Source organism: Vitis riparia, chromosome 9 (assembly GCF_004353265.1).
Source record: "Vitis riparia cultivar Riparia Gloire de Montpellier isolate 1030 chromosome 9, EGFV_Vit.rip_1.0, whole genome shotgun sequence".
In the NCBI taxonomy this organism is placed as follows: domain Eukaryota; kingdom Viridiplantae; phylum Streptophyta; class Magnoliopsida; order Vitales; family Vitaceae; genus Vitis; species Vitis riparia.
In genome coordinates, this window is record NC_048439.1 from 22880023 (window position 1) to 22903282 (window position 23260).

The 23260-nt window shown below is 34.1% G+C and overlaps 2 protein-coding genes across 3 annotated transcripts in view; both read right to left on the minus strand.

Moving 5' to 3' along the window:
• Nucleotides 1-6219: 6219 nt before the first annotated feature.
• Nucleotides 6220-7614, minus strand: LOC117922030 (germanicol synthase-like). Of its 2 annotated transcripts, none has more exons than XM_034840010.1 (2): nt 7306-7614; nt 6220-6677 (listed from the first exon to the last, which is right to left on the minus strand). In XM_034840010.1, the coding sequence occupies exons 1-2, from the start codon at nt 7486-7488 to the stop codon at nt 6567-6569; spliced, it is 294 nt and encodes a 97-aa protein (XP_034695901.1). In that variant the 5' UTR covers nt 7489-7614; the 3' UTR covers nt 6220-6566. The 2 variants fall into 2 exon arrangements, with proteins under 2 accessions (XP_034695901.1, XP_034695902.1); XM_034840011.1 differs by lacking the exon at nt 6220-6677 and adding an exon at nt 6927-7128.
• An 8586-nt stretch (nt 7615-16200) lies between these two features.
• LOC117922033 (beta-amyrin synthase 1-like) overlaps nt 16201-23260 on the minus strand; it is a 42803-nt gene continuing 35743 nt past the window's right edge. Inside the window, exons 2-19 of the mRNA XM_034840012.1 lie at nt 22142-22422; nt 20055-20240; nt 19869-19958; nt 19583-19780; nt 19403-19487; nt 18888-19054; nt 18606-18794; nt 18412-18525; nt 18132-18251; nt 17911-18033; nt 17718-17816; nt 17563-17619; nt 17403-17449; nt 17175-17318; nt 16902-17079; nt 16738-16818; nt 16546-16629; nt 16201-16444 (exon numbers count right to left, since the gene is read on the minus strand). Of these exons, the coding sequence (XP_034695903.1) occupies nt 16298-16444; nt 16546-16629; nt 16738-16818; nt 16902-17079; nt 17175-17318; nt 17403-17449; nt 17563-17619; nt 17718-17816; nt 17911-18033; nt 18132-18251; nt 18412-18525; nt 18606-18794; nt 18888-19054; nt 19403-19487; nt 19583-19780; nt 19869-19958; nt 20055-20240; nt 22142-22342 (2310 nt within the window). The 5' untranslated portion in view covers nt 22343-22422 and the 3' untranslated portion in view covers nt 16201-16297. The remainder of the gene's footprint in view (nt 16445-16545; nt 16630-16737; nt 16819-16901; nt 17080-17174; nt 17319-17402; nt 17450-17562; nt 17620-17717; nt 17817-17910; nt 18034-18131; nt 18252-18411; nt 18526-18605; nt 18795-18887; nt 19055-19402; nt 19488-19582; nt 19781-19868; nt 19959-20054; nt 20241-22141; nt 22423-23260) is intronic.

A 23260-nucleotide genomic window follows, 5' to 3' on the forward strand; every position in this document is an offset into this window, starting at 1 on the left:
TGGACAAAATACATGTTGTGTACTATATTTCTATATTAACTTTGATGTTTTATGATAGTGCTTGAGAAGCAGTCCAGGTACACACTTTGACTTTTGTGATCATGATTTGACTTTTTTTTTTTTTTTTTTTTTTGCTTGGCATGTTAATTCTAAAATCACCTTAGTCTACTAAGGTACCTTCAATAAATTAATTAATTGTCACATTCCCCTCGACTTAGTCAGTAGAGACCTCTTTAGGGCTTAAAGGGGTGCTACCTTTTAAAGGTACCTTCCCAATAGATAACCTGATCCCCAGACCTAGACTCGGGTTTTTCAAGTACACGCCTTTCCAAAAACTATGAAGTCACTTTTTTAGGGTTTTCTTTCTTGTTTTATTTTTCATTTTAAAATAAAATAAAATAAATGGCAACTCCGACTTTTCCAAAAATAATTTTTCACCAAATAAAAAGCGAGTCTCGCCAATCAAATGGGGGTGCACATGAGAAATGCGGGTCCACACATATGTTGAACAAAATTTAGTAATTTGGGCATAAAATTTGTTATAGATACCCAAATAAGTTTATTCTTAAAGCTATGGAAAGCTAATAGAAAGGACAAAACTTCATCTTTGATAAATTTTCCTCAATCAATCGTTATCAAGGAGTAAATTTTGTGACAAGGTTTCGGTGAGCTTTCCCATCATATGTTGAACAAGTTTTAGTAGTTTCTGCACAACATTCGCTAAAGATATCCAAATGAGTTGACTCTTGAAGTTATAGAAAGCTAACAGAAAGGTTACACTTCATCTAATGACAACTTTTCCTGACTCAATTTTTATCAAGGAGTAAATTTCATAACAAATTTTAGGTATAGGATTAGCCTAAAGAGAGAATCACATCATTGAAAGAAAGGTGGGGTTTTGAGAGCTTTTTGGAGGAAGAAGGAGCCATTCCCATCTTCCCATCTTGTCCATTGAGAGAGGGACCTAGGGTTGCCACCAATTGATCTTGAAGAAACAATGAAGCACCCTGAGAAGAAAAGTTGGAGTTTTGAAAATAAAGAAGGTGAGACTCAATGTAGGGAGACAAGAATGAAGTAAGCTTGCAATCTTTGAGAAGAAAAGTACGATTTATTTTTTCTTGCATATCTCAATTATGATTATCTCTCTTTTAAATTTTTTTTCTTCCATCATGTTTAAGTATAGGAATTCTCTTAGTTTGGGGTAGATAATGAAGGCCACTTTGATTGTTGTTGATGACATATTAATGAGAAGTTGATGAATAGTTAATTGATCTCATGCTGATTGATGCCTATTAGAATTGAGATTAGGGTTATTTTCTCTTGATTAAGGCCCTTTGATAATATATGATAATGGCTAAGAGATCCTCTATTTGATTTTTGTTGCCTTTGTTTTATTTTTGGCTATTTGTTTTTATTGTGATGTTTGGATTGTTCACTTTGTTGTCATTTTATTAGAATTACTTAACCTTTGTAATGAAAAATTTGATTCAGGTTATTTATATTCTTTCTAAAATGTTTCTTATAATTGTATGATGTTTTAGACTTCTCAACGATATTGATAGAATTTTATTTGAGTCCAAAATCATTTTCCAATTACGAGATATAAACCAATCTTTCAAAAAGTCTATTTTTCACTCTATTTTGGATATCCGAATTTGTTTTGTGAAATTAAATTATTTGTGTCATCTTTAATTTGTTTTGATAAATTTTTTCCTTAATATAGACTTCTTAAATTTAATTTTAGGATCCTGATATGTTGAAAACCAATTCCTAAGTAGGATAAAAAAATTTTAAAAATAATCATTTTTCCTACACTATAGACCCTTCATTTTGTCCTTATAGCACATGACTTTAAATGCTCTTTCAGTACTCCACAGTAGTCTCTTGGTGGCCCATGCATGGCTACTCATACTACTTATATTTTCTGATCCACTTTGGGGATTTTGGTTGAGGGGTTTATCCGGTTCCACATTATGACTTTGGCTGCCCATCAAGTTTAGATTAGGCTTCACTTAGGTGCACTTTAAGTTAGACTTAGTTAGGCTCACCTAGTCTCACCATATGCCTGTATAGGTATATCCGACCCATTAGGCACCACCTTAAGCCCATTTAGACACTTAGACTCATTAGGCCCATCTAGGCACTTTTAGACTCACTTTTTATATGACTTGCATAATTGCATGGCCTGCATGACTTGTGTGGCTTGTATGACTTTATTTATTATTTTTATTTTATTTTATTATAAGTTTTCTAAATCATATTTCTTGGCTTTTTGGGCATGAGGAAACGGGCTGCCATATATTTGGAAGGAGGATCACCCGAATCTTGGAGAAAGGAAAGTAGCAGATATTTTTTTGGTAGAAGAAAGGAAAGTTTCCTTTTAAAAAGAAAACAGAGATAACAAAAAATGAAAAAAAGAAAGGAAGAAATGAGTGGATTTTCCTCCAGTAGATTTGGGGTTCTTTTTGAGGGCTGATATGTATATACGTAAAAAAAAGTATGCTGTGGAGAGGAGGATTTTTTTATTGTCTTCGTGGGAAAGAGAAAAAAACAGGTGATTCACTGGTTTTGGAAGGATTTTGGGAGAAGAACGATAGTCGGAAGCCAAGAGATTACTATCAAGACTGTCCAGGTACGCTTCTTGTTACTCTCGGTGTTCTTACCCATATGCGATTCCTCCATTTGGTTGTTTCAGAATGTTCAATTTTGCTGATTGGTGTGGACGTTACGTTCGTTTACTTCTTTGCCCTATTTTGATTTTGATTCTTTTATGTGTCATTGATGTCTTCTGAAATTTATGACCCATGCCTGAATTTGATCATGCTCTGTTTTCGTTTAAATCCATTCTGCATTGCAATTTCTGCAATCATGTACAAGTTCACTCCTAGAGAAGAAATTCCTCTTGACACTACTATACCAAAAGCCCCTCCCAACATCATTATCCCTTCAGATGTCCTTATATATCCTGCTGGTGGATTCTATCCTAGTGCAGACTCTAGTGTCTGCTAGATCTATTCCTCCTGTCTTAGCTGCTACACATGTACCAGAACTTCGGGGTTATTCTTAATTCAACCTACCTGTAGTTTCTGGTTATGGAGCATCACGATCATGAGTTAATTATAAGAGTTTTGTGCCCATTTGACAAGATTGGGCGTGTTATTGGTAGGGGAGGGAATTCCATTAAAAGTGTAAAGGAGGCTAGTGGCGTACATGTTGAGATTGATGATACCAAGATTGACCAGATTATTAAGAAAATGAGGCTGACAGTGAATTTAATGACAAGCTAGCATCATTTGGTCACTTGCTGTTCTCTTCATGTGGACTATGAATCAGATAGTCGAGATATGAATGACTTTGAATGTTGTTGGCCAGAGAGCAGTTCTGAAGCCTGCTCAGTATACTGGTGTTCATGCAATAGTTGAAAGGCACATACCAGACTTCGAAGGAAATTGAGATCGCTGAGAGAAGGAATGGGAAGCTGAATACCATCTTGATGTTCTACAGATTGGGGGGGCATCTTGAACTAATTTAGAATAATGAAGGGGTTTTTTTGGAGGGTTATGTCAAGTAAAGGGTTACTGATGCTGTGGACGAAGCTGCAACTAGAGAATAATTAAGCCTTATGAGAGAAAGGCTTGCCATGATTAGCCTTACTCTCTGAACACTGTCATCGATAATTTTGGTGCACAAACTACTCATGAAAAGGAAGGGCATTTGAGGATGTCTTCCAATCGAAAAAGGGAATGATCAACTTGTGGTAGAGTTTGAATTATCTGGTAATGGTTGGGTTTCAGGTTTGAGAAGGTTTCCAGTTCTGATCAATTTCCCCTTGGTAACCCTACCTGCTAACATTTTGAGACACAGAGTTTCATAGCTGAAAAGGAATAGAAAGTTAAAGTCTCACAAGTTTCTAAAATCAAGTCTGAAAAGGTGCCTAAAGTTGAGAAACTCTAGGGTGAAATTAAATTGATTTCTCATGCTGAAAAAGAGTCCAGTAGAGCAGTTTTTTTTTTTGCACCTGAAAGCTCAAAATCAGAAGTTGCTGTAGATATCAACGATGAATGATTCATCCAATTTCGCATCTTTCATGTGTCAGTTCTGGTTCATCGAATATTGAAAATTCCTGAACTTGTTGATTATTTATGGAGTAAAAAATTGAAGCACTATTGAAGCTTCTGCCTTGGCCTAGTTTTGCCCAGTTTTCTGAAATACGACATGTCTATTGCTCCTTTGAGAAGCAGTTACGAATTGATGGCTGCTATGTTGGAACTTGGACATGAGGTTTGAAAGATAGAGAGGCTCATGCCTACCTGCTTATTGTTCTTGCACTAGAACACTGCAGTCCAACAATCTTGGATGCAACGGATCCTATTCATGGGACGGGCTGGTAGGCTTTGACAAATCCCTTCATGAAACTTCACAAGGTCAAAATGTCTCAACTGATGTTTCTAAAGCCCTTCCTGTGGAGTCCTTGGAGTACGCGAAAGAATTGGATTCCAAATATGTTATATGAGCATGACAAGCAATAATGGGGACTTCTCTAATTCATTACAGAGTGGGGATGCAATCCAAGCTAGAATGGGAAAGGCAGAGGTGAATTATGAAGTTTTGGCTTCTAAGAGGAAGTATATCTACTGCAAGTCACATAATTTGGAAGTTACATGTTTGTTCCTAGAAAGTACCATCTAGGAACAAACATGTAAAATCCATGGCCTTGATGTCATAGCTGGTCAGAACCTGAAATTAACTGAGCAATTTGGTTGTTCTTCTGAAAACCCGAAGGAAGCTAGCTCATCAACAACCCAAGTTTGTGTTGCCAAGTCTGGAAAAAGATAGTTCCAACTTGAATCCCCAAGGCCAAAACACAAAAAACACACGATAGCCCACAGTACAATAATCGAGAATCGAATCGATACATTGATATTGGACCTGTTTCTAGCTAATAGTGATGTGTGGCCTTTGTGGATCATGCCAAATTCTGGCTGTGTAAAAAGATCAGCCTCCTTGAAAATTAAAGAAGTTTCTATTAAGACTAATACATCTGGGAGTCACAAGTTTGTTGCTATAATCGAGAAGTTGATCTCTGCCCTTGGAATTGACAGAGTTGTTGTTGGTTATGTTTCTAATACTCCAAATGCAACCGAGGAAGCATGAAAAATAAAAATAAAAATAAAAATAAATAAAAAAATATATTGTCTACCTCTCATTTTTATTCTCGATCCTGGCTTGCTGTTGAAATATTGTACACATGGAAATGGCAAGGAGTCAACGCTTTAGGCTCTTTCTTACCTTTACTATCCTCATATGAAAAGAGTGGAAATTGTTCTCCCAAGGAAGGCTTGTTGGATTCCATTGTCAACATTTTACTTGATGGTGCTCTTGTTTATGGTGCAAGTGGTGAATTGAGATTTTTCAAGGTTTGGCCCGCATCAGATGATGAAGTGGGAAGCATTGAGGAGCCCTTCTTGAGAGTTCTAGTATCATTCCTTATTACTATGTTCACAAAAAATATATGGGGAAAGGACTAAGCTGTGTTACTTTTTTGGGTTGTTAGCAAATAAACTTTACATTCGTGAATCAGTGAACACAGAATGTTTGAGGATTTTTCCCCTAATTTTAAGTGTTCTCATTTGACCATCATACACCATAGAGTCTGGTGAATTGCATAGAGACGTTGTATCCACTTCTTTTGAGAAATCAAATATGTGATACAATCAAGGATTGGGTCCAAAGAACTCTATCGTTCTCACCCTTAACTGCATGGGAAACAGAACAAGATATGAAAAAATGGCTTCAGTTGGTTCTATCTTGTTATCCTTTACGTGCAGTGGGAGGATCAAAAGCATTGAATCTTGAGAGAGACATCGACCCTGTAGAGAGATCTCTTCTACTTGATTTATTTCGAAAGCAAAGACATGCAGGTAAATCAACTACAACCAACCAGCTGCCAATGGTGCAGATATTGCTATCGAAGTTAATGGCAGTTTCAGTTGGCTGACTTGCTCGTTGCAGGAACTAGTGAGGAATTCAGAGATTTTAGACTTTTGTACGTGAGTTATACGATGGATAGTTGGTGATAAAATTAAAAAAAGGCCTTCCCCCCATTGCTCTCTGAACTGGAGATAGAGTTCCAATGGCATCAGATTGGGTTTTCCTAACCCTACAGGATTCAACGGCCCATGTAGAGTCACAACTTCTAAAGTAATCTGCAAGGGCAAACTGATTACTGAAATTAGGCATAACAGAGGACTCTGTTTCCATTCTCAAGAAAGCTTTGCCAGTTATAGCGAAATTGAATTTCCTAGATATGATACTATCCACATCACTAAAGTTGAGACAAGCATGGAATGTGACACTTCCATTCCTGTTATTGGCGCTTCTATATTTCATCTATATAGAAAATATGGGACTCTATAGAAGCAGATGATGATTACAACAGCCCTAAAGATGATGATGATAGTTCCAAGTGTAAAGATGAGAGCATGAGAAGAACCTGGAGATTGCCTAGTTTTGGGAAATGCCAAATAACTCACTGGAGGCAAGTTCATAAGGAAGAGTGCCAGCAATTAGAAACCTACATATCCTTTCTTGAGTGTAGGTCCAAGTTCATCAGTCATATTGCAAGCTAGCAGTGCTTGAAGGGCAAAACTAGTGTCCCACTCTTGACTACAAAAGCTCTGCAATAATAGACAATTTCAAAACCAACTACGCAGGAAAGGGATAAAAGCAGCTTCAAACCATTTGCATACCTGAAAATTTTTAAGAAAAAGATCAACCGATATTATTTAATTCTCCTACAACTGTTTGGGAGATTAGTGATTGAACTGTTTGGGAGAATAAAGTGAACATATAGCAAAGTGGTAGAGTCTTCTATTTTTCCCCTTAAGACTCATTTTTTTGGCTTTGCCCCTATGCATAAGGGAGGGCGTTAGAGTGCATGAGAGAGAGTGCTACATATATATGACCTCACATATATTGTGAGTCCAAATCCTATAAATTTAAACTTTTAGGAAAATTGGTTATGCAAAAACAATGACCAATTGATTTGTTTGGAGGTGAAAACAAGATTCTAAAAAGGACCCCATGTCTTGCTCTTTCTTGGGTTCATTTTTTCATGCAAATCATCACCTATAATCAAACAAAAAGAAACAAAATAAGAGCAGCTATGTAGCTAGACTACGTAAAACAAGAAGTATATATGCATGGAAGACATGTATATTCAGTGAAAAACTGCAATCTAGGACGCAGATGACAGATCAATATGTGTTGTGATATCAAGACTTGAGATAGATGGGATCAAATCACCTGCATCGATCCGCCAAAGGAGGCCGCTGCTGGGCTTAACCTGATATCGGTTTTTCCAGAAGTTCTCACGAGCTGCTTCGACCTCAGCTCGCTCTTCTGGAGTTCCATAATCAGGATCAAACTCCCATATCTGTCTTCCCACGAAGTTGTTGGTGGTGTAGATGTAGGGATCATTGCCTCCATCTGCAACCTTGAGCCTCCACATTTTCTAACTCACCAAACTGAAGAGATATATATCTCTATATATATCTAAGTTTACAAATATGTGTCTCCCTTCCGAAAACACCTGCTGATCATCCAATCACCATAAAGGTAACACAAGCTTTTCTTTGCAATAAAATTAAGTTAAAATGATACAGATCAAGGACAGAGAGATAGGCGCTGGGTGGGCAGAGAAGAGAGAAACTTCGGAAACTTGGAATGGCGAGTTCCAGGTGGGAATCACTCATTCATATAGAAGCACAACACCAAGTCACCAACCCCCATCACTTCTATCAATTCATTTTTCACCCACTTCAAGTATTATGGATTTTTTCACCAACCCCCACCACGTTTGTGGAATTTTGGGACTCTCAAGTATTTTTTATTGATATATTTTATTTCAACGAAAAGCTTGTCTCACCTTTACGGAGCCTCTGATATAAGGATGGTGATTGCATGACCAGCAGGTGTCTTTGCAATAAAATTTTATGGAATCGATAGATTTCTAAATCAAAGAATCCAATGCATTAATTTTATTTAAATAAAGTTTATTTATTTAATAAAAATATATAATTATGCGCAAAGGGAACCTGTGAATAGTCATTTTAGGCCACTTTCGATCAGTGAAATTTTGGGATTACTTGATTTGGTTTTTGAGCTCTAAAACTCGTTAATAAACCTAACACGTGAAATTTTATTGAATTTGAAGTCATTTTACACATGGAGAAAACCCAATAAAGTCAATAAACTTGGTGGGGGAGGATTAGGTTTATGAATGAAAATATTGATTTTTAATTTATTCTTATCTATATACATTATTTTTTTTTCCCAATCAATTGATCATCTCTTTATCAATTTTCTTGCATATCCGATAATGAAGGCCACTTTGATTGTTTTTAATTGGATTGTTGATGATATATTAATGAGAAGTTGATGAATGGTTAATTGATCTCATGTTAATTGATGTCTATTAGAATTGAGATTAGAGTTATTTTCTTTGAAATTATTTTCACTTGATTGAGGCCTTTTGATAACATACGATAGTGGCTAAGAGATCCTTGATTTGATTTTTATTGTCTTTGGTTTTATTTTTTGTTATTCGTTTTTTATAGTGATGTTTGGATTGTTCACCTTGCTGTCGTTTTGTTAGAATTATTGAACCTCTGTAATTAAAAAATTGAATCAAATTGTTTCATGTCTCTCTAAAAGTTTTCTTATGATTGCATAATGTTGTAGACTTTCCAGATATATTGATAGAATTTTGTTTGAGTCTAAAATCAATTTTCAATTAAGAGATATAAACCAATATTTCAATAGGTCCGTTTTTTCACTCTATTTTGGACACCAGAAATTGTTTTGTAAAATTAAAGTATTTCATGATCTCTTTAATTTGTTTTGATATTTTTTCATTAATATAAATTCTTAAATTTAATTTTAGGGCCCTAATTTGTTGAAAATTAATTTTCCAACTATAACAAAAACATTCTTTTTCCTACACCTACTGCACTAACCCTTTTTGTAGTCAAGGAAAGTTTGGCATAATTTAAAAATTCACATTTTATGATTAAGTCATGTTGTTATTTTTTATGAAGGTTAGATATATTGAAGGTATTGTACAATTTTTTTTTCATGATTTTATTATGCATATAGATAGGTTAATTAAATTAGTCTTTTCATGTTATAGGATTTTGCTCTGTTTTTTTATCAATATATATTTGTGATTAAATCAAGTATTAAACGAGATATGATTGGATGATTTAGCCTTTTGGGTTGTAATCTAGACACATAAGAGATATTGTCCAAGTTTTTTGATGGTGAACTTCCATATCTAGATATTTTTTTAGGATATATTTTGAAAGTGTCTTTAATCTAGATGCATGCCGATTATTTTGTAGAGTGTCCTTGATGTGAATTAATCTGGTATTGATTGACACGTAATTAAATGTTTTGGGATTTTGTATTGTAATCTAGACATATTCAAGATGTTATCCAATTTTTTTTCATTATGCAATAACACCTTTAGGTATTTATTTATGATTTATTTTAAGAACGTCTATGTTCTGACCCAATGTTGAGTATTTTGCATGATTTGTTATTTTCACCACTTTTTGTACATTTTTAAATCTTTTGGACCATTGTTATATATTGTAGACATGTTGTATATGATAAGTAAATTTTGTTTTGCATCATAAACCCTTACTGAATATTTTAATTAAACTCATTTTAAAATTGTATGCATATTAAAAGTGTATTGAATTTACATGACAATTGTTACTTGGTTTTTTTTTATTTAATTATTATTATTCCTTTATTGGAGTAGTGGATGCATTATGTATGATGATATATTTTATTAACATTTTTCATGTCTATTTTTTATTGCTTGTGAACTAACCTTTGTTGATTTTATGAAAGCACTATACATGTTATTAAGGTATGTTCTTCTCCTTCCTTTGTTTGATTTTTTTTTTTAAGAGGAAATCATCTAACCATACACCAATTATAAAAAAATATGAGATTTTGGAACTTTACTTTTTTCTTTTTAATTTTGCTGTAAAATGGGAAAAAAAATATTGTCTATTCATGCACTCTAATAGTGCTTTCAAATTTGTTCCACAATTACCCTCAAAAGTAAAGAATAAAGTACACACCAATTTAATACCACCTATTAACAAGTACATGTGTAATTTATTTATATTATTTTTCTCACATCAATATATCTCCCTTACTACTTGCTACGTTTCTTTTTCTTTTTCCTCTCTTGCCACTATAATCCATTGTCACCTATTATAGTTTTTGTTATTATTTTTCTTTTTTTCCTTTATATTCTTTTTAATATGCTCATGCATTTTCTCATAAAACTTCTTAAATTTTAATTTATTTTTACTCTCTAATTTGTCTATATTTATTGATTTTAATTATTTTTTGACATATTAAACTTAAAATTATAATATATAATAAATAGTTAATATAACAAATTAAAAATATATATATATAATGGACAAAAATGAAAATATTATCCCACAAATAATATATTCTATGATTTTAAATATTAATTATAATAATACATTTTATAAATTAAGGTTTAAATTTAAAAATTCTATTTTATTAGTTAGAAGTTTATAATATAAGATTTTTTATATTAATACTAAACAAAAGATTTATTTATTTTGTAAATTATATCACATGTAAAAGTAAAAATATCTTTGTAATACTATTTTATTATCTACATTATTTTTCGTTTAATTTTTATTTTAAATTTATCATATCAAAATCACAATAAGTGATGATGCTTTTATCATTTTTCTTATGATTTTAACTTGATTGTGAATCTAACTTTTTTTTTTTTGTTAAAATCTTAAATTTTTAATTAAAATAAAATATAAAAGAAAATTATTTTTCATAAAAAAATGTATGTAACCTTTTATATTAATTTCATAAAAAATAGGTACATCCTTAAAAGAAATAGATAAATTCATACTTAGGGGAACCGGAAACACTATCATACTTATCATGGTGTATATATTCCTTTAGGACCCTCAATAAGAAATTAGAGGTCCTCACCCATCCCAAAAGGAACTTTGGAACTCTAAGTATATCCATTGTTAGAGGAACCAATACCCCTATTTCCATTCTCATGGTTCGTATATTCCTTTGGGGACCCTCAAGAAGGAATTGGAGGTTGTTCCCCACCCTAGAATGGACATTGGAACCCAAGGTACATCCTAAAGACAATTTGGTACATTCTTTACAAAATTTGGTATATATTTCATAAAATTTGGCACATCCTTAAAACAATTTGGTACATCCAATCCATGAGCTACGGGGACCTCTATATTATTACCCATGGTTTGTTTATTTCTTTAGAGATCATTAGGAAGTAATTAGAGGTCGTTCACTACTCCGAAACGAACTTTGGAACCATAGGTACATCCTTAAGGAAATTTGGTACATTGTTAAGAAATTTTTGTACATCCAATCCTTGGGCTATTGAGACCCCTATTTATCTTCTCATGGTTCATATTATCCTTTGAGGACCCTTAGGTAGTGATTGAAGGTCATTCTCCACCTCGAAACGAACTTTGGCACTCTTGGCACATCCTTTACAAAATTTGATACATCATTTATAAAATTTGGTATATCATTCACAAAATTTGGAACATCATTCAACAAATTTGGTACATCCTTAAAAATATTTGGTACATACAATCCTTGAACTATTGAAACCTCTACCTTATTACACATGGTCCATTTATTCCTTTAGGGATCTTTGGGAAGTGATTGGAGATTGTTCCCTACTCCAAAACGAACTTTGGAACCCTAGGTACATCTTTGAGAAAATTTGATACATTCAATTCCTGAGCTAATGAGACCCTTGGGAAGTGATTGGAGGTTGTTCCCCACCTCGAAATGGACTTTGGCAACCTTGGTACGTCATTTACAAAATTTGGTACATCCTTAAAAAAAATTGGTACATCCAATCCTTGAGCTACCGAGACCCCTATCTTATTAACCATGGTCCGTTCATTCTTTTAAGGATTTTCAAAAAGTGATTGGAGGTTGTTCCCTATTTTGAAATAGACTTTGGAACCCTAGGTACATCCTTAAGAAAATTTAATACCTCTAATCCTTGAGCTAACAGAACACCTATCTTCCTTTCTATGGTCCATTTATTCCTTTGGACAGCCTTAAGAAGTGATTGGAGGTCGTTCCCCACTTCGAAACGGACTGTGGACCACTTTGAAACGGACTTTGGACCACTTGGTACATCATTTACAAAATTTGGTACATCATTTATAAAATTTGGTACATCCTTCACAAAATTTGGTACATTCTTAAAAAAATTTGGTACATCCAATCCCTGAGCTATTGAAACCTAGGGTTCCAAAGTCTGTTTTAGAGTAGGGATTAACCTCCAATCACTTTCCAAATATCCTTAAAGGATTGAACGAACCATGGGTAATAAGATAGGGGTCCTGGTAGCTCAAGGATTGGATGTACCAAATTTTGTAAAGAATGTACCAAGGGTATGGTCAGACCACCAAGTGAAATCCACAATACCATTTAAGAATTTTCCTACTTCATTTGACAAATTGTCTGTCTCTTGTGAGTCATTTCTCATTCCATAAGCAAAACTTGAAAGAGAACAACATTCTCCATCTAGCTTAAAAAAATCCAAGCATTCTATCAAATCTAGAGTAGCCACGAATTTCCCATGTGGTGAGATTAACACCTTTGAGGATGTTATCTGACCGATATAACCTTTTGGTTTGGAATATAAGCCTTCAACCTGAGTAGAGCACACTGGTTTCAGATCTAAGCTACTACTTCTATGCCAAAGAGAAAGATGATGGGATCCAGTGGTTCCATTAGAGGTGATTGTTATGCTACTGGAGCTACCAACCGCGATAAGCAAAGAAAATTTTACATGGTAGTCGAAGCAGAAAACACGTTGTGGGAACTGCTTCTTTAAGGTCAGGCCATTACTCGAGGTGCGAAAAGACGGAATGGAGATGGCTGGATCCTGACTGATCTCAATATTATGAAGGAAGCCATCTGATGTAAGAAGATTGAAGCTATACAAGCAAGATCCTCTTGTATCATAATCCTGCGGAATCAGGCCTATTATCAGTGAAAAAAAAACCTTTAAATGTGCCCTCGTACTTCTTGCTATCGTTTCACCATTGGAAAACCCACCAGATAATGATGACCTATTAGGCAATGGTGGAGCATCTGATCTACAGCCGTTGCTTATAGAAAATAGCCCAATATAAGGGCTTTCATCAACTCTGTTTAAATCAAGATCAAGTCCTCCTACGCTACCATCACGAGGCAAAGGTGTAGCAATAACAAAAACAACATCCTCATAAACTCTCTGGTCTGGCACATTCAGGTCGATGTCCAAAGGATGGAGACCTTGTTTGAGTACGCGATTATCTATGAGAGGCACATAAGTTGTATTGAGTGGCATCTCTAGAACCTTTCTAGGTTTAGGAGGCCAGAAAGCACTGGTAGCCGCTGATCCTTTCCATCCAAGCTCACCCTTAGTTCTCAATAGGCTTTCAGGAGGACTAAATGACCCTTTCACTGCAGCAACCACAGAAATAGAAGCAGGGAAGCTCTTTGACACAACAAAAATAGGCACAGGAACGGGGCAGGGCACATGAACAGCAGATGAATATCCTGGAGTCGATGACTTAACAATCTCTCTTTGACTCCCATCATCAGAAGGGAACCCCTCATTCAAATCAAAGTCTAACTTTACAGCCATATCTAAACCTACAGCAAAAAATGATGTATTAGCAGTGGATGTCTGTCGCTCTTTTGTTCAACTCCCTCTTTTTTAATTAAAAATTAAAGATTTTAACAAAAAAAAAAAAAGAAGTTAGATCCACAATCAATTTAAAATCATAAGAAAAATGATAAAAGCACCATCACTTATTGTGATTTTGATATGATAAAATTAAAATGAAAATAAAAAGAAAAATGATGTAAATAATAAAATAGTATTACAATGAGATTTTTACTTTTACATGTGATAGAATTTATAAAATAAATTAATCTTTTGTTTAGTATTAATATAAAAAACTTATATCATAAACTTCTAAATAATAAAATGGAATTTTTAAATTTAAACCTTAATTTATAAAATGCATTATTATAATTAATATTTAAAATAATTATTATTTGTGGGATAATATTTTCATTTTTGTCCATTATATATTTTGTTTTTATTTAATTTGTTATATTAATTATTTATTATATACTATCATTTGAAGTTTAATATGTCAAAAAATAATAATTAAAATCAATAAATATAGACAAATTAGAGAGTAAAAATAAATTAAAATTAAAGAAGTTTTATGAGAAAATGCGCGAGCATATTAAAAAGAATATAAAGGAAAAAAAGAAAAATAATAATAAAAACTATAATAGGTGACAATGGATTATGGTGGCAGGAGAGGAAAAAAAAGAAAAAAAAAAAAGAAAAAGAAAAAAGTGGAAATGTGGCAAGTGGTCAGGGAGATATACTGATGTGAGAAAAATAATAAAAATAAATTACACATATACTTGTTAACATGTGGTATTAAATTGGTGTGTACTTTATTATTTACTTTTGAACATAATTGTGAAACAAATTTGAAAGCTTTATTGGAGTGCATGAATAAACAATATTTTTTTTCCCATTTTACACCAAAATTAAAACGAAAAAAGTAAAGTTCCAAAATCTCATATATTTTTTTCGTTGGTGTATGGTTAGATGATTTTTCCTTGTCTTTTAATGCATAGTTCATTTGAGTGATGCAAATTATGATTTCACCATTGTCTTGATTGTGTATTACTTATTTCTTTGGTATCCACTAATTTACAAATTAATTGTCATAGTTGTCTCAACTCATTAGTAGAGACCTTTATTTAGGCCTTAGAGGGGTGATATCGTATGATACATTCCCAATAGGTAACCTGGCTCTTGAACTTAAACTTGGGTTTTCAAAAACACGTTTTTTCAAATAAAGAGTCACTCTTAGGGTTTTATTTCTTATTTTGTTTTCCATTTTTTTAAAAAAATAAAATAAGTGGTGACTCCACCTTTTTAAAAAAAATCAGTTTTTCACTAAAAAAAGAGTCATCATCGGGTGAGGATGCACATGAAAAATGTAGGTCCACAACAAGGCTATTCCAAAGGATCTTCCCTCTACCAGAATATTCATTGAAGAAGCCAATGGTTGTAGGAAGAGTGTAAATGTGAAAAGTGTTTTTTTTTTTTTTTGCTTGTCCCACATAGGAAAAAGAGGAACATCTTTAGTGAGTTTATTAACTAGCCCACTCTCCTTAGTCTAATGGGCTTGTGAAGAGGTGTGGGAGAGCCTCGCGCGCCCATGGGCCCCAAGCCCATTTAAGTGGGGCTTCAGGCTGGTTGGGTTAGAACTTCTTAATGCGCATCGCATTCGCACACACATCCTACGCGCGATCTCGGCTAATTTTTATAAAAATTCAAAATAATTTTTTATTTTATTTTATTCTATTAGTCTTATATTTTTGGGAAGAGTCCTATTGTGATTGTGCTAGTGGAGTCTCGTTCCACTTTGAGTCATGTTTTGATTACAAGTAGAGTCCCATTGGGACTGTGTTAGTGGCCTATGAAAGCAGGTTACCTTTCACTCTCTTAATACCAAATTTTCAGAGAGTTTTTAGAGAGCCTTTCATACATCTATCTAGAGGAATTTTTTTAGAACCTGAGTTGTACACGTCTCGCTTACAGAGTGCACCCAAGGCGAGATCTGCTTGTTGAATCCTGGAAGTAGACCACAGGTACCCAAGTGCACCAAGTTTGTCTTCGAGGAGGGTGGATCTATTTCAAGGACAGTGCATGTTTGTCACGCTTCAGTCGATAAGTTTTTCTTACTATTCATTATGTTCTTTGTTTGTGTCTTTTGGGCTAGTCCTTTGTTTCGATACCCTTAAACCAACAATGGCTAGATTATTTTTGCATAATCATTCAACTGTTGTTTAACATATAAAATAGGAGAAGATTTATTCTTTCCATTTGTATCAGCACGATTCAATTGATTAGCTAAACTTAAGTAGAAGTAGTTGACTTGTCTTTCATTTTCTACCCATTTTTGTATATATATTCTGCACAATGTTGTTCATTTAATAAGGGTCTGCTATTGTTTTATTCTCTTGCACAAACTATTCTTCAAAGTACTTAATTGTGGCATAGATAAACCTTTCATTTACTTGACATTACTCAAAGGCCTCGACGTTACTCAACATTATCTGAGGTTTTCTCCTACAGATGCTTCAACGGCATGGCAATGCAACCAGCCTTAAGGCAATGACACCCACTTACATACTGTGCAAGAGCCCACAATGGAAAAGTATTCCTATAAGTTGCATAGTGTAACATGCAGTTCTTCATGAAGGCTCCAGTGATTTCCTGCCATAGATAATTGATGATTAAATGGTTAGACTACCACCCAGTATATAGTCAGCTACAAAAGAACATCATTTTCCATTTCCCAAAACCAAGTGAGCTACCTGTTGGGGAAAATCACCATCTTCCATTTGGGAATTAATCAACAACTTTGCAGCCCTGTGAAGAGGTGTTGGGTCTCTCTCCGCCTGTTAGAAAGGAAATGTTAGACTCAAATATTTGGGGAGAAACCATATTGTGAAAATAATGTAGAAGACCAAGGTAAGCATATTGATGATAGAACTGTAAAAACTAACCTGCCCAGAAGAAAGCAGCCCCATCAGAGCCCACCCGGTTTGTACCAAATTTGACCTGTTTCCTTCAAGAGGTGTATATTTCTATATCACCAAGCACAAGGATTACTTGTTTTTGTCCATGTTTCTACCAGAAAACAGAGCAGTGGGTGGCATGTAAAAATTACCTTGTCTGGGCAAGAAGTACAGTTCTCTCCCCAACCACCATCATCTCTTTGTGACTTGAGTAGAAACTCAACAGCTCTACCAATAGCAAGACAGTTGTGGTAAGTCTTGCCAGCAGCTGCTAGGCCCCCAAGTGCAAACCATGAGCCATAGGTGAAACATACTCCCCAATTGCCATACCTGGTGAAACGTTTCTTTGTTTAAATGGATCTGCACTGCATATATAAAAAAAGATTTCCCTAGTGAAATAATAATAGTGGAGTTGAGAAACATACCATGAGCCATCAGGCATTTGCATGTCTTCAATGTACTTAGCAGCATTTGTGATGAAATTGTCTATCTCCTTGTTCCTGTGTCCCGAGTATAACTTCTTAAACAAAACTAAAGCCTGAATGGCTGATGCAGTGCACTCAACATACCTGCATCACTGTTCTGTTAGTCTCCAAGGACGTTAAAGCTATCAAAGTTAGAAAAGAAAGCTGGTCTGTTATCAAGAATCTTACTCATGCTCGATGACAATGTCTGTAAAAAATTCAGTGGGGTTAAGTAGCTGAAAAGAGAAGAGATTGGCATTGATTTAGATTCAAAGAACACAAAGAGTGAGAAAGAAAGAGAGATAATGCAGAAATATTGAAGTTACTTAAACATGTTGAAGTAATTTACCTCCAACCATTTTGAAGCTCCTGCGGGCTCCCAGGCAGCTAAACCACCATTTTTACTCTACAGTGGTTTAAAAAATTGGGGTTATTACTAAGAAGTTATGACCTATTTTGTGAAGGGGACAACCATGGAAATGGCATAAGGAAGATGATTCTCACCTGCAGCGAAAGCAGGATGTTGACAGAATCAAATAGTTGTTCAGGTTCCATCTTCATACCAACAATTTCTGGTGCCATCATTGAAAAGAGGAGACAACACTGTGACAGAGAGGGGACTTCAGTAAGAAACCAAGTAACTTTAGTTAATCTGCAAGCCCTGACTCAATTGAAGTGTTTGAGCAAAAAAAGTTACCTTTAAACCTTCTGCAGTGCAATCAGAAACTTGCCAACCATGATCCTGATCTGAGAATGTCCACGATCCCTTGGAAATGTGGCGGTACATGCTTTTAAAGTCACCAAAAGGATTGTCCTTGACCTTCAAGATTTCAGGCAATATGAAGTAAATAGACCATGAGAAACCCAAGTAGATTCTGGTTGAAGTAAAGAAATAAACTACGGAATTCAAGATCAAACCTGAGATTCCTTTATGAATTCATGTCCTTTCTTGAGTGCAGGTCCAAGTTCATCAGTCATATTGCAAGCTAGTAGTGCTTGAAGGGCAAAACTAGTGTCCCACTCTTGACTACCAAAGCTCTGCAATAATCGACAATTGCAAAACCAATTAGGCAAGAAAGGGATAAAAGCAGCTTCAAACCATTTGCATACCTGAAAAATTTTAAGAAAAAGATCAACATATATTATCTAATTTTCCTACAACTGTTTGGGAGATTAGTGATTGAACTTGTCTTCTGACCTGCATCTTTATTCCATCTTCTGCAACCCATATATAATCTGGGATCCTAGCAAGGTGCTTCTTGAAATAATCCCCATTTGGATCTTCAACCCAACATGCAAGCATACACAATACCTGTTCAATTTAAGCGATATCAGTACCCCAAAGAAGTGACATATTGTCTGAATAGTCATTATCCATTACTGAAAAAATACCTTCTCCACACATCCAATGGTAATGTAACGACTGTTTTCATCTTCATAATGGATGTGTTTCATTGTTACTTCAAGAGCCTTCTTTCTCAACTTTTTGAAGGGCCAACGAGTAAGAAGAGGCTCGGTACATATGTACAAACTATCCCACATCAGATCTTGTATTAGGGGATGGGGGTAGTAGAGATCCTCCTGCAATATTAAACAATTTTAAATGTGTGTTTCATGCATGCGTAGCATATTCATAGGAAAAAGAAATTGTTTCCATAAAAAATCAAAACTTACCTTTGCACAAAGATGTCGTACTTTCTTCCAGTTGATTTCATTATAAGGTTGAAGGAAGAGCTCTTCTCTCAGTTCTAGAACAAGAGGCGTGATTGGGCCAATGAATCGTTTACCATATAAGTACGACATAGGCATGTAAACCATCCGACTGTAGCAAAACATTCTTGCTGCATTTAAGGACCCAAATGAAAAGAAGGTAGACCAAGACAAAGCAATACCAAAGAGAGGAAAATAAAATCTTTTTTAGTATAAGATGTTTTGGTAGACATCGTAATGGAAGCCCTTAAGACCAATAAACCAGTCCCAGGTTGGATTTGTATGTATTCATGTGCCATCTTATCACTGTGTAAAGCTCAAGTTGCTCAGCTTTTCACTTATCCTTTTTGTCCCGACTCTGTTTTGAGTCAATATGACAAATTCCAAATTCCATGCAAGAAGATCTTAACATGTAAAATACATTAACTGCAAAGTAGATGTTAAATTCAAGAACTTGAGTTGGTGGACATAGCATAAACCTGGATGCATAGGAAGAAAAGAAGGGAAGAGCCAAAACTCTGGGGGCATTGGGTTGCTTCCTGACCAGTCAAATAAGCCAAATAGCTGCATGGAAGAAACAATTTCATATAAGATTTAGTCCAACACACAAGAATAAATGGCATAGGATGAATATGAATTTGTGTTTAAAATGGCCATACTGAAAGCCAAGTCTTTCCCCAAGAGGGAATGAATGTCACTCCACCTCGGTCATGGATCCATTTACGCCCTCTTGCACAAGCATTGTTTCTTCCACCATCTCGCCCTTCTCCAAGGATACGCATACAAATGTAGCTGAGGGTTGTACAAAACATGGTGCTTTGTCCCTCAATATGAAATCCCCACCCACCATCTTCATTCTGCAATGTGCATAAGCCATTTTCATACTTTAAAGCTCCAAGCCCATTTATGAGGTTAGGATGATGACTAGGTTCAAAATATATGTACCTGATGGCAGTATAGGTAGCGAAGAATTTCTTTAAGAAATTCTTCGGGTAATACAATGTCAAGATGCCCTGTAATGTATAGACATATGACCTGCATTTTCCATGAAATTATGCCATTGAGAATGGCTGTTAAAATGGTCTATATTCATGATTTTGAGGAGGGTGAGAAGATGTTGAGTAGACTCACCAGAGGAGGAAGGAAATACAATGGGCCAGAATTTTCTGCAGGCCAATGGCCATCACTTGCCTGCAAGGCTGAAAAGAAATGTGCACCCCTTCTCAGTGCTATTGTGGCTATCTCATATGTCATTGCTTCACCATCCCCAATCTTCACTTGTGGTTTTGTTTGTTTGAAATTCTTTTCTCTCAAAAACTGCAGGTTTTTTATTTTATTTTTATTTTAGGCCAAATGAAATGGGAGTTAGTGAAGAACAAGTTTAAAAGAAAAGAAAAGGTAAATTAACCTCAATAGTAAACATCTATTCGTACAATTGTTCCAAGCTAGGTGGGACTATTAGAGTCAAGATAGGTGTAACAATCGTTAATGTGCATAATATTTATTATGAGTCCAAATCCTATAAACTTAAGTTTTTAAGAAATTGATTGTTCAACATGATATCAAAACTCGATTTTACAATAGGTCTCACTCTCATTATCGAACTATCTGGTTGATGGTCTCTCAACCTAGGGCAAGACCCAAAATCACCTACTTGTAGTCATGGTTTGAAATGTGGCAAGCTTACCAAGAATCGAACCCAAGCCGAAATGTTTGGGTTGAAATTTGGCTACCACTGGCCAAGCTCACTTTTGTTAATATATATTTAATTTAAATATGTTAAAGTTTATTATTAAAAAAAATCTAATTATTTTATTTTAAATTTTATTTAATTTATTATAAAAGTATAAAAACCAACATTATAATTTTCTTAACAAGACTTTTTTATGTCATTGATATGATAATTAAATATAAAAAATATATATATTAAAGAAATCATATATGTGTCATCATTTATTTTACATTATTAAATGCATTTGAATAAAATAAATTATAATTTTAATGTTAAATGTATTATCATGTATCTCATTAATCATATTTTAAAAAATTAATTACTATTACTTTACTTTTAAATTTTTTATATTTATCCTTTTAATTTTGAATCTTTTAATTTTAAAATATTAAAAATATAAATTTATTCAAAAAAATACTAAAATATAAAAAAATAATGAAGTTCTAATATTTAATAAATTTAAATTAATTTGATAAGTTAAATAATAAATTATATATTAAAACTCGTATATCCTCATTCACCAATATTTTTCTTTTTAACCATACATGTGTTAATTACATTTATAAAATAACTTTAATATATGTATTTTTATTTATTTTATCATTTTTCCAAATATTTTCATGAATTTTGAATAATTTTCATCTCACCAATATTTATGTCAAACTATCCACTAATATTTCTCTAATATTTTCGATATATCCATGAAATCCAAATATTAATATATTTGTATTTATTGATATTTTAAACCATGTTTATAGTATCCGTAATATATCTTTTGTTTTTTTTTTTTTTTTCTTTTTTTCTCCTTTATGATATCATAGCCTCATTTGCTAGGAGCTGAACCTCATATGGTCTTCTTATGTGGTCACCTCATTTGATGGGAGGTCAAGTGTTCACCAACATGTTCTTTTCCCAATTTATTAAAAAGTCTACGTGTAAGCCAAAAATAGGAGGCTACACATGCTGAGGAGCAGTATAGCTAGGAAATGAAGTGAAGGGGGGCAAAATATGAGAATATATATATATTAGGGAGCAAAAATGAATAAAGTTAACATATAGCAAAGTGGTAGCGTCTTCTATTTTTTCCCTTTAAAAGTCATTTTTTTGGCTTTGCCCCTATTCATGAGGGAGGGCGTTAAGAGTGCATGAGAGAGTGTGCTACATATATTGTGAGTACAAATCCTATAAATTTAAATTTTTAGGAAAATTGATTGTGCAAAAACAATGACCAATTGATTTGTTTGGAGGTGAAAACAAGATTCTAAAGAGGACCCCATATCTTGCTCTTTCTTGGGTTCATTTTTTCATGCAAATCATCACCTATAATCAGATGACAATGAAAAGCTATGTAGCTAGACTACGTAAAACAAGAAGTATGTATGCATGGAAGACATGTATATTCAGTGAAAAACTGCAATCTAGGACGCAGATGACAGAGCAATATGTGTTGTAATATCAAGACTTGAGATAGATGGGATCAAATCACCTGCATCCGCCAAAGGAGGTCGCTGCTGGGCTTAACCTGATATCGGTTTTTCCAGAAGTTCTCACGAGCTGCTTCGACCTCATTTCGCTCTTCTGGGGTTCCATAGTCAGGATCAAACTCCCATATCTGTCTTCCCACGAAGTTGTTGGTGCTGTAGATGTAGGGATCATTGCCCCCATCTGCAACCTTGAGCCTCCACATTTCTAACTCACCAAACTGAAGAGATATATCTCTATATATATCTAAGTTTACAAATATGTGTGTCTCCCTTCCGAAAACACCTGCTGATCATCCAATCACCATAAGTGGGCAGAGAAGAGAGAAACTTCAGAACCTTGGAATGGTGAGTTGCAAGTGTGAATCACTCATTCATATAGAAGCACAACACCAAGTCAGTCACTAACCCCCGTCACTTCTATTAATTCTTTTTTCACCCACTTCAGTTTGGACCATTAAAGAATTCAATGCATTAGGTCTCATATCATTTTAGGTGATCACTTTCTACTATCAATGAATAGACCAAACACATTAAATTTTCTTTACTCTGAAGTCGTTTAACACATGGAGAAAGTTAATAAACTCGATCGGTGTGGGAGGTTTATTTTCTATTAACTTCTATAACAAATAAATAAATAAATAAATAAAGTACATCCCTTTTTTTTTTCAAAATTCATAGATGATTTTATCCCTCAAGACTCCCAAAGCACAATTTATGAATGAAAATATTAATTTTTAATTTATTCTTATCTATATATATATTTATGTCTAATATATTTAATTAGTTTCTAATATATTCCGCAGTCCATTACTTATGTCATACAATCAATCCTAATATTAATATATTTTAAGACGTACTTAAAGAAACGATACATCAATTAGGTATATAGCATTTAAATTAGATTGTAGTTCTGATTAAGCCACGTTTTTCCCTTACACATCCCACTAAAGCCGAAAAAACAAAAAGGGAAATAAATGACCTTTTATGTTGTTGCCATGGAGTAGATGTGTTGTTGGACCTCCTTATTCCTAATTTCCAACTATAACTAGGCTTTTGATCAAATCTCTAAGAATGTATATGATAATATTTCTATTCAAAGTAGAAATATTATAAGTAATTTT